This window comes from Oncorhynchus nerka, linkage group LG15 (assembly GCF_034236695.1).
Source record: "Oncorhynchus nerka isolate Pitt River linkage group LG15, Oner_Uvic_2.0, whole genome shotgun sequence".
In the NCBI taxonomy this organism is placed as follows: domain Eukaryota; kingdom Metazoa; phylum Chordata; class Actinopteri; order Salmoniformes; family Salmonidae; genus Oncorhynchus; species Oncorhynchus nerka.
In genome coordinates, this window is record NC_088410.1 from 89,618,544 (window position 1) to 89,634,268 (window position 15,725).

Genomic DNA, 15,725 nt, shown 5'->3' on the forward strand with positions numbered 1-15,725 from the left:
CTCATCTAAGTGAACGTGCCTTAGGCATGCTGCAAGGAGTCATGAAGACTGCAGATGTGGCCAGGGAAATAAATTGCAATGTCCGTACTGTGAGACGCTTAAGACAGAGCTACAGGGAGACAGGACGGACAGCTGATCGTCCTCACAGTGGCAGACCACGTGTAACAACATCTGCACAAGATCGGTACATCCGAACATCACACCTGTGGGACAGATACAGGATGGCAACAACAAATACCCGAGTTACACCAGGAATGCTCAATCCCTCCATCAATGCTCAGACTGTCCGCAATAGGCTGAGAGAGGCTGGACTGAGGGCTTGTAGGCCTGTTGTAAAACAGGTCCTCACCAGACATCACCGGCAACAACGTCGCCTGTGGGCACAAACCCACCGTTGCTGGACCAGACAGGACTGGTAAAAAGTGCTCTTCACTGACGAGTCGCGGTTTTGTCTCACCAGGGGTGATGGCTGGATTCACGTTTATCGTTAAAGGAATGAGCGTTACACCGAGGCCTGTACTCTGGAGCGGGATCAATTTGGAGGTGGAGGGTCCATCATGGTCTGGGGCGGTGTGTCACAGCATCGTCGGACTGAGCTTGTTGTCATTGCAGGCAATCTCAATGCTGTGCGTTACATGGACGACATCCTCCTCCCTCATGCAGGCTCATCCTGACATGACCCTCCAGCATGACAATGCCACCAGCAATAAAGTCCTTCTTTATATTCCAGAAAAATCTGTTCAGTTGGCGCGTTTGATTGCGTAATCCACCGTTCCACTCGTTCAAAGGAATCCCAAAAGCTACCGGTAAACAAATCAAACAACATTTCTACTCAATCCTCAGGTACCCTAATATGTAAATAAACAATACAATTTAAGACGGAATGTAGTATGTTCAATACCGGAGATAAATAATGCCCTCATTCACGCGCTCCACAAGAGTCCTAATAAGGGACACCTTGAAAACTCCAACTACTTGCTCATTTTTTAAAAACAACAAGAATGAAACTCTTTCTAAAGACTGTTGACATCTAGTGGAAGCCATAGGACCTGCAATCTGGGAGGAAATATTTTGAATATCCCATACACTAGCATTGAAATGACCTGTGACCTAAAAAAAAATATTTTTGGGATGGATTCGCCTCTGGTTCTATCCTGCCATATCATTTCTGTTATACTCACAGACCTTATTTTAACAGTTTTAGAATCTTCAGAGTGTTTGCTATCCAATGCTACCAATTATATGCATATCCTAGCTTCTGGGCTTGAGTAAGAGGCGGTTTACTTTGGGAAAGTCAGTCATCCGAACCTCCAAATACTGCCCCCTAATGCAGCTGGTGGCCATACCAGATACTGACTTTTACTTTTGATTTGACCCCCCCCTCCCTTTGTTCAGGGACACATTCTTCCATTTCTGATAGTCAGGTCTGTGGAACTTGTTCAGTTTATGTATCCATTGTTGAATCTTGTTATGTTCTTACAAATATTTGCATGTTAAGTTTGCTGAAAATAAACGCAGTTGACAGTGAGTGTACGATTCTTTTTTTTGTTGAGTTTACATCCTACCGTAGTCAGGATAATCTAGACAGGTAATGCATCACATATTTCCTCATGATCTCATCTGTATATTGGCATTTTTATAAATACACTATAAATACACACAAAATGATGTGGACACCCGTTCAAATGAGTGGATTCGGCTATTTCAGCCACACCTTTGCCGACAGGTGTATAAAATAGAGCACACAACCATGCAATCTCTGTAGACAAACATTGGCAGTAGAATGGCCTTACTGAAGAGCTCAGTGACTTTCACCATGGCACCGTCATAGGATGCCACATTTCCAACAAGTCAGTTCATCAAATTTCTGCCCTGCTAGAGCAGCACTGGTCAACTGTAAGTGCTCTTATTGTGAAGTGGAAACGTCTAGGAGCAACAACAGCTCAGCCACGAAGTGGTAAGCCACACAAGCTCACAGATCGGGACCGCTGACTGCTGAAGTGCGTACTGCATAAAAATCGTCTGTCATTGGTTGCAACACTTACTACCGAGTTCCAAACTGCCTCTGGAAGCAACGTCAGCACAATAACTGTTCGTCAGGAGCTTCATGAAATGGGTTTCCATGGCCGAGCAGCCACACACAAGCCTACAATCACCATGTGCTATTTCAAGTGTCAGCTGGAAAGGTGTAAAGCTTCCACTGGACTCAGTGGAAACGCACTCTTTGGAGTGATGAATCACGCGTCACCATCTGGGTGAATCTGGGTTTGACAGATGCCAGGAGAATGCTACCTGCCTCAATGCATAGTGCCAACTGTAATGTTTGGTAGACAATTTTGTGCTTCCAACTTTGTGGCAACAGCTTGGGGAAGGCCCTTTCCTGTTTCAGCATTACAATGCCCGCGCGCCTAAAGCGAGGTCCATACAAAAATGGTTTGTTGAGATCTGTGTGAAAGACTGGCCTGCAAAGAACCCTGCAATAAAATGCAAATTAATTACTTAAAAATCATTCAAATGTGATTTTCTGGATTTTTGTTTTAGATTCCGTCTCTCACAGTTGAAGTGTAACTATGATAAAAAAATTACAGACCTCTACATGCTTTGTAAGTAGGAAAACCTGCAAAATCGGCAGTGTATCAAATACTTGTTCTCCCCACTGTAAATGATTATAAACTAGGTGGTTCGAGCCCGGAATGCTGATTGGCTAAAATCCATGTTATCAGACGGTATACCATTGGTATAACAAAACATTTATTTTTACTGCTGTATTTAGGTTGGTAACCAGTTTATAGTAGCAACAAGGCACCTCAGGATTTTGTGATATTTGGCCAATATACCACAGCTAAGAGCTGTGTCCAGGCACTCCGCGTTGCGTCATGCGTAAGAACAGCCCTTAGCCGTGGTATACTGTATTCGCCTTGACTCTTTCTCCAAGTTGATTATCGTAACCAATGCACATATCATTCATCTAATCTCCTTATTTATCTTTGGCAGCAACTACAAAGTTTTACAAGCGTCATCAAGACAGTCAGCTTACAACATTTACATTAGCAGCAACACAACAAGAGCAACAAAACACTGCTGCCTACACAATGTCCTTAAATGTAAGCAACATTGAGTTTCCTAATGTACTGGGATAGAAAAAGTTGTTGAACCATTTACCTTTACCTCCATGTCCTTCTCCATCCCCCTCTCCGGCACCTGCTCCGGCTCCTGCTGCATCCGCAGCATCCTTCTCTGCTTGGGCCCGTCTGGCTGCATCCGCAGCATCCTTCTCTGCTTGGGCCCGTCTGGCTGCATCCGCAGCATCCTTCTCTGCTTGGGCCCGTCTGGCTGCATCCGCAGCATCCTTCTCTGCTTGGGCCCGTCTGGCTGCATCCGCAGGGTCCATCTCTTCTTGGGCCCGTCTGGCTGCATCCGCAGCATCCTTCTCTGCTTGGGCCCGTCTGGCTGCATCCGCAGCATCCTTCTCTGCTTGGGCCCGTCTGGCTGCATCCAGGTCATCCTTTTCCTTCTGCAGCTTAGCGGACTGCTCTGCGGCTATCTTAGCCAGGTTCTCTCCTCCACCACCAGCCGTGGTGGTTTTACGGGACGCTTTTCCCCCACGCATGTTTGGGTCATTATCGGCTGAGTAAACAGGGACATGGAAAGAGGGGTTTAAGTTCAAGTATAAGGCTTCATGTTTATGTTAGTTTTTGCTTATAAAATATTGTATCACAGTTGTCCTACCTTCCACAATAAGCCAAGCGTTGCAGGAGGTAATGCCAGCCATGGCAGTGTAGACTCCTTTGTCGACTTGGGCACAATCTTTCACTTTTAAGCTGTGAATGAGGTGGTCTTCTGACACAGTGATGTCAAACTTGTCCCCTTGTTCGAGAGGGATCTTCTTTCCAGTCCACACAATCTTTTGGAAGGGGTGGGACAAGACACACTCAAACATGGCATCCTCTCTCTCCTTAGCCTTCACCTCCTGAATCTTGACCACAAACTCCACTGGTATAACTGTAGAGGGAAAGTCAGTACGATATTGGTGGGAAACATTTCTCTCAAACATTCCTAAAGAATAATCAAATGATATACTGTGTTACAGTTGCTAAGTTGGTCATACAGAAAGGTAGGAGAAGACACTCTTACTCTTAAAGTCAGTTGAGAAACAATTGGCATCCTCAACGTCCACCTGGTACAACCCAGCGTCGTCTGGCATCAGGTCATTGATGCTAAAGATATACTTTTTGCCAATTTTGTTTAGGTTGTGCTTTCCGCTGCCGTCGTCAGAATAGGGAACCATTACCCCATCCTTTTGGGCAGAAAAGTCAAACACATTATGCACTTCATAACATATTTTGTGAATCATTTAGCTTATCACTGACTACCATGGTGGGAGGGAGGACGTACCTTGAATAGGAAAACCTGACTGTTGGGATTCTTCAGTTCCATGTCTAGTTCAAACTCTGCTGAGCCATCTGTTTTCACCTCAATATGTTTAAGATTTTCAAGTTTTTCAACAACCTATAAAATTGAAAGAGAGGATCAGGATAGTCTAAAGCAGGAGGGTAAATTATTACCCACAAGGTATAGTAATCTGTAAATTGATTGCCTTGTTGCATCATCGCTGATACCTTTGCCTGTTCCTCCTCTCTCTCTTTCTTCTTTAAGTTCAGCTGCTTCAGCATCCAGCGGAAGTCACTGACTCCATACTCCATACAGACCTTCTCGTAGTCCTTCTTAGGTGAGCTCAGCAACACCTCCCAGAACTTTGGATCAATCTCTCCATCCTTCTTCTTTAGTTGTGGTTTAGTTCGTACAACCCTTAAATGGGAATAGGAAGAGTTAAAACTCTGGAGAAACTAGTGGTTGGCCATCCTTATCTATTTGTCACAACACTATCCTTGATATGTCTGTCTGAAGTATAGTCCAAAAAATGTTCTGGAAATGAATGAATGGTTTCCAAAAATGTACATGTATACTCCCAAAACGGGACATAAAGTAATTGTTTCGGATATGTGTACTTGGAACAGTAATTTACTTCCTCTTAAGCATTTTTCTGAAATCCTCTGGTGCTGCTCTTTTTGGACCTAGAAAGATTAAGAGTTAAAATAACTAGCCGGATAAAATAGGTGATCTCAAATCTTCATACGCTAAGGAATTGTGTAATATTAGGATATGCAATAATTTTCACACCTGTTGTCGCTTTCTTCTTGAATCCAACTGAAAATAGAAAACAATATATTTTTGTATTGCTAATAGAAAATGTGTTTTAGCAAGTGAACACAGTGCCATTTCAATGAATCATCCTAATGACATAAATCAATTCATTTCTCACCCTCAATAACATTCAAGGTGGCAGTGCAAACTGCTCTTCCATATTCATTGGCGGCAAAACATTTGTAGGTGTCAGCTTGTTCTGCTCTTACATTAGGTATCTGATGAAATGACAACATTGTAGTGAGATTTAACCCTACACTCGGTCGATACCACACCAGATATAGGTCTAGTGCTTTTAGAGAGAAATGTAATAGCAAGGCTTTCTAATGCATTGGCATCCTTGCACAATCACTAATTATTAGATAACGACAATTTAAAGGGTTGAAATTGTTGTGCGTGCCTTTAGCTTGCTGCTCCTACTTACCTCAAGAAAATATTCTTCCATAGTCTCATCATATCTACTGATATACTTCACTGGATCCTCCAGCGGGCCTTTGTTCCTGGCCCAGGTGATGTTTGGTTTAGGCACTCCGCTTACCATACTTTTGAAAAAGGCTAATTTACCTGAAAGCATAGATATGTGTATTGCACTATGAACATTAATGCTCTACTTAACTCTATACCTGAAAGTCACCAAATGTTAATGTGCTAGAAACAAAGTCTTCTTACAGCCCAGAAATCAAGTTTGTGCACGTCAGTTTATACAGTAACAAGAGACCCTACCCTCTTGGATCGTCAAAGCGATGGGCTTGCGGGTGAAGTCGGGGGTGGACATGCCCTCTGGTACTTCCTCCACAAACTGTGTTATCATAACTCCAGGGACTCTGGATCTTCTTTTAATAGCCACTGTTGAAGTCCGAAAACAAATACTCTCAGCTCGAAGTTGTTGTGAAGAAACCAGACAAAACAGCAACCAACATATAAGAAACATTTCCTGAATTAGAGAAATATTACAAAACATCATGAATGTTTTGTGTAGGTCAGTATTTTTTCACACCAGTTTTAAATAAAGTACACTCTTACACATCAATATTATACATGGGGCTGTATTACTTTGGTTGGCTGCATTTGAAGGTGCATTTTAGTCATTCCTCCACAAGTGGTCAATATTTGATTTCCGAAGCAAAAATAAAGGTGAAATGGAAAGATTGAAGTTATTCTAAATAAATGTATTGCTTTACATGGAAACAAATATAATACATAACCCCAGTGAATAATATTGGAAAAATATTTTGTTTAAAAAAATGTCAGTAAATCTTTAGATAATTAGTAGCTCATTCAAATAATATCCTTTATTTTAAATATTTTACTTGAAACTTGGTCCTGGAAACGAACATTGTATCGTCACTTACTAATTAACATTCGGATGTCTTTAACCTTAATTTGTTTAATCGTTTGAAAAACCACAACAAAGTTCAGCCCTCCAGGACAGGGTTTTCAGTAACAATCAGGATAATCTTCAAATAACTTATATCTTTGGCGGATTGTGGGATCATGTATGGAGCATTAATTATGTGTGCACCAGTTTTGTTCTCCACCATCTTGAAGTGATTTTTTAACCAGAGTGATTCTTTTGAAATATGATCACTGTAAACATGGCATGCATTGAGTTGAAGTGCATTTCAGCAGTTTCCCAATGTCAACCTTCCTACCTTGACCCTGGGGCGCCCAGTCATCTTCTGCTAGTAAAAGCATATGCCGCACATGAATGGAGGCAGACAACAGAACAAAATGCTGACAAACTGGCACTGCTTAGTCGTCTCTCTGGGCACAGATGTCAATTCAACGTCTATTCCTTTATGTCTATTCCACGTCTATTCCATTCTATTGAAATAACGTGGAAACAACGTTGGTTCGACCAGTGTGTGCCCAGTTTGTTAACACTGACAGAAAAGGCAGACATATGCTAAAATATGTCTCAGTGGGCTACACAGTACATACAAAATACAAGAAGACCTACAAATGATGACAAACAAGGTAAAAATAGGGACATTGTAGAAGCAGGCATTTCTAAAAGACATTTGCTAAAAGACAGACACAGGACATGTGGTAGAGGCTCGTTGGGTAAAAAGTCTTCAATACACCCGTTTTATAGTACCAAAATCTCCAAAACAATTTCCCAGTTCAAGCCTCTAAAAATATGTTATTTTACAGCACAATACAAATGACTCTGCCTGCCCAGCACATTGCTACCATATTTTTATTTCGAGTCAATGTTGGTCCCAATAGATAAAACATGGATTTGCCAGAGAGGAGAGATGGTTGAAATCAAATTTCATAAGAGTTGATTAATTTCTTTAAGATTATCTTTAGTGTCCATTTATAATTTATCATCTGTTCCATCAATGAATGCTTCTGGATGACATTGCAATTATAATTTTTGGTGTCGTCAGTATACTTTCACACCAGTTTTAAGTGTACACTCTTACACTTTGTATTACATTGGTTGGCTGCTTTTCAAGGTGCATTTTAGTCAACCGTCCACAAGAGGTCAACATTTCATTTCCACAGCAAAAAGGAAATAGAAACATTTATGTAATTCGAATGAAATGTATTGCTTATTTGCTTCACATGGGAACAAATTGAATACTTAACCCCAGTGAATAATAGAGGAAGAATATTTTGTTCAAACGAGTGGAGTAAATATTTGTATCATTAGTAATTCAAATCATATACTTTTTTTCAAATCTTTCAAATTAACCTTGGCCCTGGAAATGAATATTTTCTTGTCACTTAGTCTTAGGCCATACACATTTAATTATCAGTTTAACGGCTGTCCCGTTTCACATTTCTTAAAATATAAAGTTGAGATGTTGTACTGAAAAATTGCAAGATTATAGCAAAAATTACATTCTCAAGCTTCTAGTAAAGAGATACACAACTTCCTATCAGATTATGAAAAGCTACGTTTGCCTCAGACCCGGCCGGCACAGGCTTTCAATGATGTTATCCCACTTTGACACCAATGGTGAACGGGGGTATCCCACACTAGGACTCACACCCGAATCACTGTGACTGCCATTAAAAACCTTAGCCGTGACAACAAGAAGCTAGAATCTTTGACAAAGTTGCCCGATGTTGAATTTTACAAGGTGGTGCACTTTTTATTTTCTATTTTATTTGCACCCACACATCACTTAATATGAACATGAAATCAGCTAAACCGGTAATCAAGTTTGAATGGCCTTACTGATTAGTGTCATCATCAATTGAAAAACAGCAACATCAGAAAGTTCAGCCCACCCAGGACAGGATTTACGGTAACAATCAGGATTATCAATTACATTATCAATTACATTGATAATCATAAAATCACATGAATCTTTACAGGAGGATGGGGTATCATCAATAATGGGAGCACCGACTTCCTTCAGCACACTTGATTTTTTTCTGCCCCATCCTGAAGTGATTTTTTAAAATCAGAGTGATTCTTTAAAATATGATCACTGTAAACATGGCATGAATCTTTAGGTTGCAGTGCGTTTCCAAAAGTGAATCTTCCTACCTTGACCCTGGGGCGCCCAGTCATCTTCTGCTAGTTAAAGCACATGACGCACATGAATGGAGACATACAATAGAACTAAGATACTGACAAACTGGCACAGCTTTGGCTTAACAATGACAGAGAAGGCCCACTGACAGACATATGCTAAAATATATCACAGTGGGATACGCAATGTGTATAACATACAAGAAGAGCTACAACATATAACAAACAATGTAAAAATAGGGACAGGTAGCACTACTTGAATTAATTCTAATTGTAATTTAATTGTAGCATTAATTGAAGCAGACATTTTTTTTAAATGCTAAAAGACAGATACAGGACATGTGTTAGAGGGTGCTGGTTGGGTAAAAGTTATTCATTACTGAAAATCTCCTAAACAATTTCCCAGTTCAAGCCTAGAAAAATGTTTTATTTTACAGCACAATACTAATGACTGTTCCTGCAAATCACGTTGCATCTTGAGGTAACTTTCAGTGCTACCATATAAAATGTTTCTGCCTGGAGTCAGTGGTCCCAATAGATAAAAAATTGATTGCCAGAGGGGAGAGACGGAGATGATTGATTTAATTTAGATTTCATTCGATCTCTTGTGTCATCCTAATCAGGGTTGCATTGTTAGGAGATAGTCTTACCATCTTTTCCTTCAAGTACCTTGTCCTGTGTGGCTCAGTTGGTAGAGCATGGCAATATTGTTGTGGGATCAATTCCCACTGTGGCCAGCACAAAAAGGTATGCACTCACTAAGTTGCTCTGGATGAGAGCATCTACTAAAATGAAACGTAATGAAGTAAGGATGACAGTGCTTCTCCAAATTATAATGTTTTTTCCTGCACCTTTATATTGCTTGTTTGAAGGGAAGTTCTTGGGACCATTGGACAAGATGAAAAAGTGCTCGGTTTCATGTCTACCAACATGTCCACAAGTTTTGTTTGCAGGGAACCAGATGGTTCAGAAATATATAAGGATGTGTTTGGTTCTTCAAATAATGTTCAAAAGATTTGAGAGTGACAGATGCAGAGATGGATGTGACCAAGATGCTTCAGAGGAACGAGCGGTGGAAGTCTGTTTCATATGCTTGGCCAGAGTGTACAATATATTTATTTATAATTTTATTCACATTAAATTCCTTTCCCAGTGGTTGTGGCACTTTCATTAACCAATCATATAAAGCGCTTAGCCTGCAATAACCCACTCATATTAGCTTGAAAGATTGAACAAAGTCAGGGGGAACTTGAAGATGAATAGAGGATGGTCTTATATAGAAATGTGTTTTTACTTATGTGTTTCTAGTTATTTCTATCTGCAGTAGGACCTTCATTTCCATGTTGCTGTACTCCTTTAAACTAAAAGTCATATTTGATATTGGGTGATTTGGATCAACCAAATGTAACCAATGTTTTGGCCGAAAGGTTAGAGAAGGTCAAGTGTTATGTATGATACTTACCCTGCCCTGGTGGGGGCGCAGTTGCCCCTGGTATCTTCATACTGATATCTGGACTTGTTGAAGGCCAATTCAGAGAGTTAGAAAGCTGCTTATGTCTGAAAGAACATTGTATAAAGATATACTTTTGTAATTCAGAAAATGATTCATACATTTTTCATAACACCTTACTACTGTGGTATGTTTTGTAAACTGATTTATAAATGAATTAGAGATTTGATTAGTGCAGGAACATACTCAGGATATTAGGAAGACATTAGACAGTCCCTCAATGCTATTTGCTCCGAGGTTATTCAGTTTCACATATACATCCAGACCTGAATCCCTCTTATCGTGTTCTGTCCTGGTTGTCATGAGGTATCACCATGCCTCGAGACAGCCTTGACAGTCATCCAAGAGATGTTGGCACTATAAATGGGGAATATGAAACTTCACATGACGACGGACGACTGAATGACTCAGTGTAACTACCGCGAGAGACTAATGGCTGTGCCAATAGTTTAATCACCCTAATACCAAATTTGGTAATGAGGCAATATTTGGGGCTCAAATATTTTGGGAATTGATAAAATAATGTCTATTACTACGTCTTTCATTTTAAGGTTGTGAAGTCCTTGTCCAGCAGTCTTACAAAATAGGATACACATTATCTGAAGAATGGACCGAAGGCCTAGGGAAATGTGTGGTTTTGCTCTCCCAGTTCCCCATTATATTTGACCTTCAAAAATGATCACTATGACCAATAAAGTTATATTAAGATTGATTTGATATGTTGATATGTATTGCGTCAGGAGTAATGCTAAACCAATGGTAAACACATTTATGGGATTCTCTATTTCAAGGGATCCTACTCAATCCATTTGTGTCCCTTGGGTAGCAAGCTCATAGGTCACATACCACATTAAACGATAGGCACACTGTCTATCAGAATGTAATAATGTCAATCATAGCAATAGAATCTTGAATAATGAAGAAATAATGTTTCATTGAAGACAATAAAAAATGTGGGTAATGCTTTCCATTATACACTCTTAGAAAAAAAGGTTCCAAAAGGGTTCTTCGGCTATCCCCATAGGAACACCATTTTTGATTCCAGGTAGAACCTTCTGTGGAAAGAGTTCTACATGGCACTCAAAAGGGTTCAACCAGCAACCAAAAAGGGTTATTCAAAGAGTTCTCCTATGGGGACACCCGAATAACCTTTTTAGGTTCTAGATAGCACCTTTATTTCTAAGAGTGTAGTGCTCTTCATTGACTTATTTCCATGTATTGTATTCCCATTGTTGTTCCGTAGAACTGGATTTTTTCAAAATGATGAGTACTAACAGCACCTAGGAACTCCAAATCATCCTAAGACATAATTTAAAAAATAATAATTTTAAGGGGTGGATCAGCTTAATATTGAGGAAAGAATGTTGCTTTCATTATAATTGTCTGCATCATTTCCAATCCCCCATATTTTTTGGGTAAATCTATATATCCATACACATATGCATACATATACACATATATACATACACATACCTATATAGACATACATACTGCTAGGACATCATTTTTAAATCTCCAAGGATATAAAAATCCACTGATTCCCTAGTTGCGGTATTATTGGTACGTCCTATCCATGCAATATACAATCATGTCAACTGTGATTACAATTATATCCAATGTTATGATATTAAACCTGTTAGCAATCTTTTCAGCCCAGGGAATGATTTAATCTTAAAGTTAAACAAAAAAAGAAAGGTAATCTAAAATCAGAAATACTGATATTCCTGAAAAAAAAGTCATTGTTTTCTATTGGTTGTAATATTGATTGGGGCTCCCGATTGGCGCAGCGGTCTAAGGCACTGCATCTCAGTGCTAGAGACGTCACTTTCTTTCCAGGCTGTATCACAACCGGTCCTGATTGGGAGTCCCATAGGGTGGCGCACAATTTGCACAGCGTCGTCTGGGTTAGGGTTTGCCCTGGGTAGGCCACCATTATAAATAATAATTTGTTCTTAACTGACTTGCCTAGTTAAATAAAGGTAAAATAAAACATATTCTTCACACTTTCAGAGATTTACAAACAAATATTAATAAACATTCGTCTTGAAATTTTAAAAGTTTTGTCTAGCAAGATAGTCTTCACTCACACCCAATTATTCAATTATTAAATTCTACATTTTAAATGAATTGATATTCAAATGGTGCAGACCATGCCAGAACAGTATTGCTGAAACCTGAGGCTACACCAGTTAGCTAAGATTCTCATTCAATCATATCTGTCAACAACACCCGTAGAACATCTAGAGCTGGGCTCTCCAACACTGTTCCTGGAGAGGTTTTTCCTCCAGCCTCAGTAGTATCTAACCTGATTCCGTTTGTCAACCAGTTATTATTAGAATCAGGTGTGCTAGATTAGGAATAGGGATGGTAGCCCTTTAGGAACAGGTTTGGAGAGCTGTGATCTAGAGGGAAGCACAATATGAGACCATACACACTGGGTACGTTGTCACTTCAACGTCTAGTTTTGATTTACATTTGGTTGAGTCAACAAAGAATGTTGTTGGATTTAAGTTCAAAGTTGGGTGAAAAAAATATGAAATTCCCTGATGTTGATGACTTTTTTCAAATCCAATCAGTTTTCCACGTTGATTCAACGTCATCACATATACTTATTTTGGTTGAAATGACATGGAAACAACGGTGATTCAACTAGTTTGTGCCCAGTGGGTATTTACATTTATACCATTTCAAATGCACCAGATCTAAGTTTACTCAATCTTTCATGTAAAACTCTCAGTTGAAATCTAGTGTTAAGAGTTAAGCCACTGAATAAATATCAAGCCACAGGATTAAGTGAATGGCACAAACTCTTCCCTGGTGAGTGTGTGGGAAGCCCTCCCAGGTTCATCCCTGATCAAATAGTCTGAGCGGCAGTCTAGAAATTACTTACCTCCCAGTGGTAAGTCCTCTAAGCACTGCTCCTCTCCTTTAGCTCTGTCTTGGCTGTCTCCGATATTTCGGCACAGCCTCCCCCCTTTTGTTAGGTGATAAAATGGAACCCTTAGATACGCTCCATGTACTTACAGTAGACCCATCTGGAGTCACATGGCTAGTCATTTAGTAAATATAATTATATTGACGAGATGGGATCGGGTGGAGGGTTGTAACCCCTGCAGTTGTAACCACTACTGCTCCTTGAATTTGATCATGGATCAAATTGGCAATGTGAGAAGAACTTGGAGAATGCTGCAAGTGGGTGAACATCTTCAAATATCCCCCAATCACTGTGGGATCAAGTTGAAAGCTGTACAATGGTACTCGACAAATACCAGGTATACAGGATGCGGACATCATTGTAATAGCTTAGACATTCCAACAGAACAATAACAGCATGCCAAATTCCATCTGGATATTCCATGTCAGTTCATGACAGGTAATACACATCACCTCACTGCTAAGTCTGTAAAGTACTTAACTAAAAATACTTTAAAGTACTGTTTTGTAATAGCAGCAGGTAGCCTAGTGTTGGACTAGTAATCGAAAGGTTTCTAGATTGAATCCCTGAGCTGACCAGGTAAAAATATGTTGTTCTGCCCCTGAACAAGGCAGTCAACCCACTGTTCCAAGGCTGTCATTGAACATTTGTTCTTAACTGACTTGCCTAGTTAAATAAAGGTAAAAACGTAGGTATTTTTGGGGGTCTGTTCTTCACTTTTTATATTTTTGAAAACATTTACTTTACTACATTCCTAAAGAAAATAATGCACTTTTTACTCCATATAGTTTCCCTGACACCCAAAAGCACTTGTTACATTTTGAATGCTTCACTCACTTATGAAGATAACATCCCATGCTCATCCCTACTGTCTCTGATCTGGCAGACTCACTAAACACATTCGTTTGTAAGTGATGTCTGAATGTTGGAGTCTGCCACTGGCTATCCATAATTAAATTATAACAAGAAAATGGTGCCGTCTGATTTGCTTTAAATAAGGAATTTGAAATAATGTGTACTTTTACTTTTGGTATTTAAGTATATTTTAGCAATTACATTTACTTTTGATACTTAAGTATATTTAAAAGCAAATACTTTTAGACTCTTACTCAAGTAGTATTTTATTGTGACTTTCACCTCTACTTGAGTCATTTTCTATTAAGGTATCTTTACTTTTAGTCAAGTATGAAAATGTTGTGCTTTTTCCACCACTGAGGATTTATCGCTCCACAATGGTTATGTAATGATCTGCTATAGGTGACGGGCTAATAATTTACCTAAAGGCTTTGGACTTTCTGTTTCACAAGGTCTCAAGAAACACGATCGCTCAACTATGTAGTTTATTGGCTTGTAAATGTGAATGTGAGACTTTTTATTTGGAAGGGAAAAAGCATGTGATTCTAGTTAGTCTAAATATGAAGTAGCATATGGTTCTCCCACTTAGCAACAACAAAAATACCAATGTCAATATCCAGTGAGTGGGTTTAGATCAAGTTCAATGTCTCATACTGATCCTGATCTTGACCTAATAAAAAGACAACCGTGTCTTGGCAAGGTGGCATGTGTTCATGGCTCTGAGGGGATTGGTTTCAAATTGACAGGTTTCACCAGGCTTGACATGCTCAGACAGCTTAATAGCGTCAATGGCCAGACTGGCCTCATGAAAGGACATGCTGTGACCTAACAGCAGGGAAAAGAGGCATGACAGGAGACTGTCAACCGATGAGAGTCAACAGGGCGACAGTCAACCGCCACACACCCATAGACAATATAAAACACCTGTGACCTGGCAGTTGTCGTGTCTTTGGCTATGCCGGATTAAGTGATATGACATGCTATTCTATAAAATAATTTCTCCGTAATTACTATTACCTGATTGAGCTAATCATGTAAATGTAATTAACTAGAGAGTCGGGCACCACAAAATAATATTTATAGAGCTGTTATCTTCAGAATAAACTAATATATTTACATTTACATATTTACATTTAATATTTTACATCAATAGCAGTCAATATCAATCGTCACCTCAATTCAGTCTCATCTGAAGCAGATATGACAGCTTGTTACACAAAGGAAAACGGCTGGGTTTGTGTGTGGGAAGACTGAGGGACACAGGGAGAAGCTGTGCTATCGTAAATATATTATCTTATGCATTCTAAATTACCGCCCATTTGGATAAGGAAAATGCAATAAATATTTACTCTGAGCTGCGCTTCAGTAGGTTGGTGGTAGATGGAAGACCGTGTTGCCAAGCCGAGTCATCTGTCCTTTGGAGAATGTCTCTGATGGTCAATTGGAAAAGTTGTAGTAACGTCGTTGTGTGATAGATGGGATACTCTGTCTGTTCCTTCCTAACCTGCGTTTGCAGCTGTGGTTGCTAACTGAACGGCAAGGAAATATCACTTCTGTAGTGAATAGGAGTTCAAAGTTCATACCATTCGCAACCAAAGCTCACGCTGATGTTGGTTCGTTCTGTAGTTATTATCTGAACCATTCTGACATCTTATGAAAACCCACATCTCACATTTTAGAAGCTAAAATCACGTTTCATCCCATCACAAATGATTTCATATTCAAACATT

General features: G+C 39.6%; 1 protein-coding gene across 1 annotated transcript in view; it reads right to left on the minus strand.

Annotated features, from left to right (window-relative positions):
- Positions 1–15,491, minus strand: part of LOC115143495 (immunoglobulin-like and fibronectin type III domain-containing protein 1) — a 42,601-nt gene extending 27,110 nt beyond the window's left edge. Inside the window, exons 1-14 of the mRNA XM_029683968.2 lie at positions 15,345–15,491; positions 13,096–13,179; positions 10,158–10,252; positions 6,858–8,737; positions 5,929–6,051; positions 5,630–5,769; positions 5,324–5,423; positions 5,182–5,208; positions 5,027–5,075; positions 4,620–4,809; positions 4,396–4,509; positions 4,135–4,297; positions 3,730–4,002; positions 3,163–3,627 (exon numbers count right to left, since the gene is read on the minus strand). Of these exons, the coding sequence (XP_029539828.2) occupies positions 3,163–3,627; positions 3,730–4,002; positions 4,135–4,297; positions 4,396–4,509; positions 4,620–4,809; positions 5,027–5,075; positions 5,182–5,208; positions 5,324–5,423; positions 5,630–5,769; positions 5,929–6,051; positions 6,858–6,900 (1,687 nt within the window). The 5' untranslated portion in view covers positions 6,901–8,737; positions 10,158–10,252; positions 13,096–13,179; positions 15,345–15,491. The remainder of the gene's footprint in view (positions 1–3,162; positions 3,628–3,729; positions 4,003–4,134; positions 4,298–4,395; positions 4,510–4,619; positions 4,810–5,026; positions 5,076–5,181; positions 5,209–5,323; positions 5,424–5,629; positions 5,770–5,928; positions 6,052–6,857; positions 8,738–10,157; positions 10,253–13,095; positions 13,180–15,344) is intronic.
- Positions 15,492–15,725: the final 234 nt, after the last annotated feature.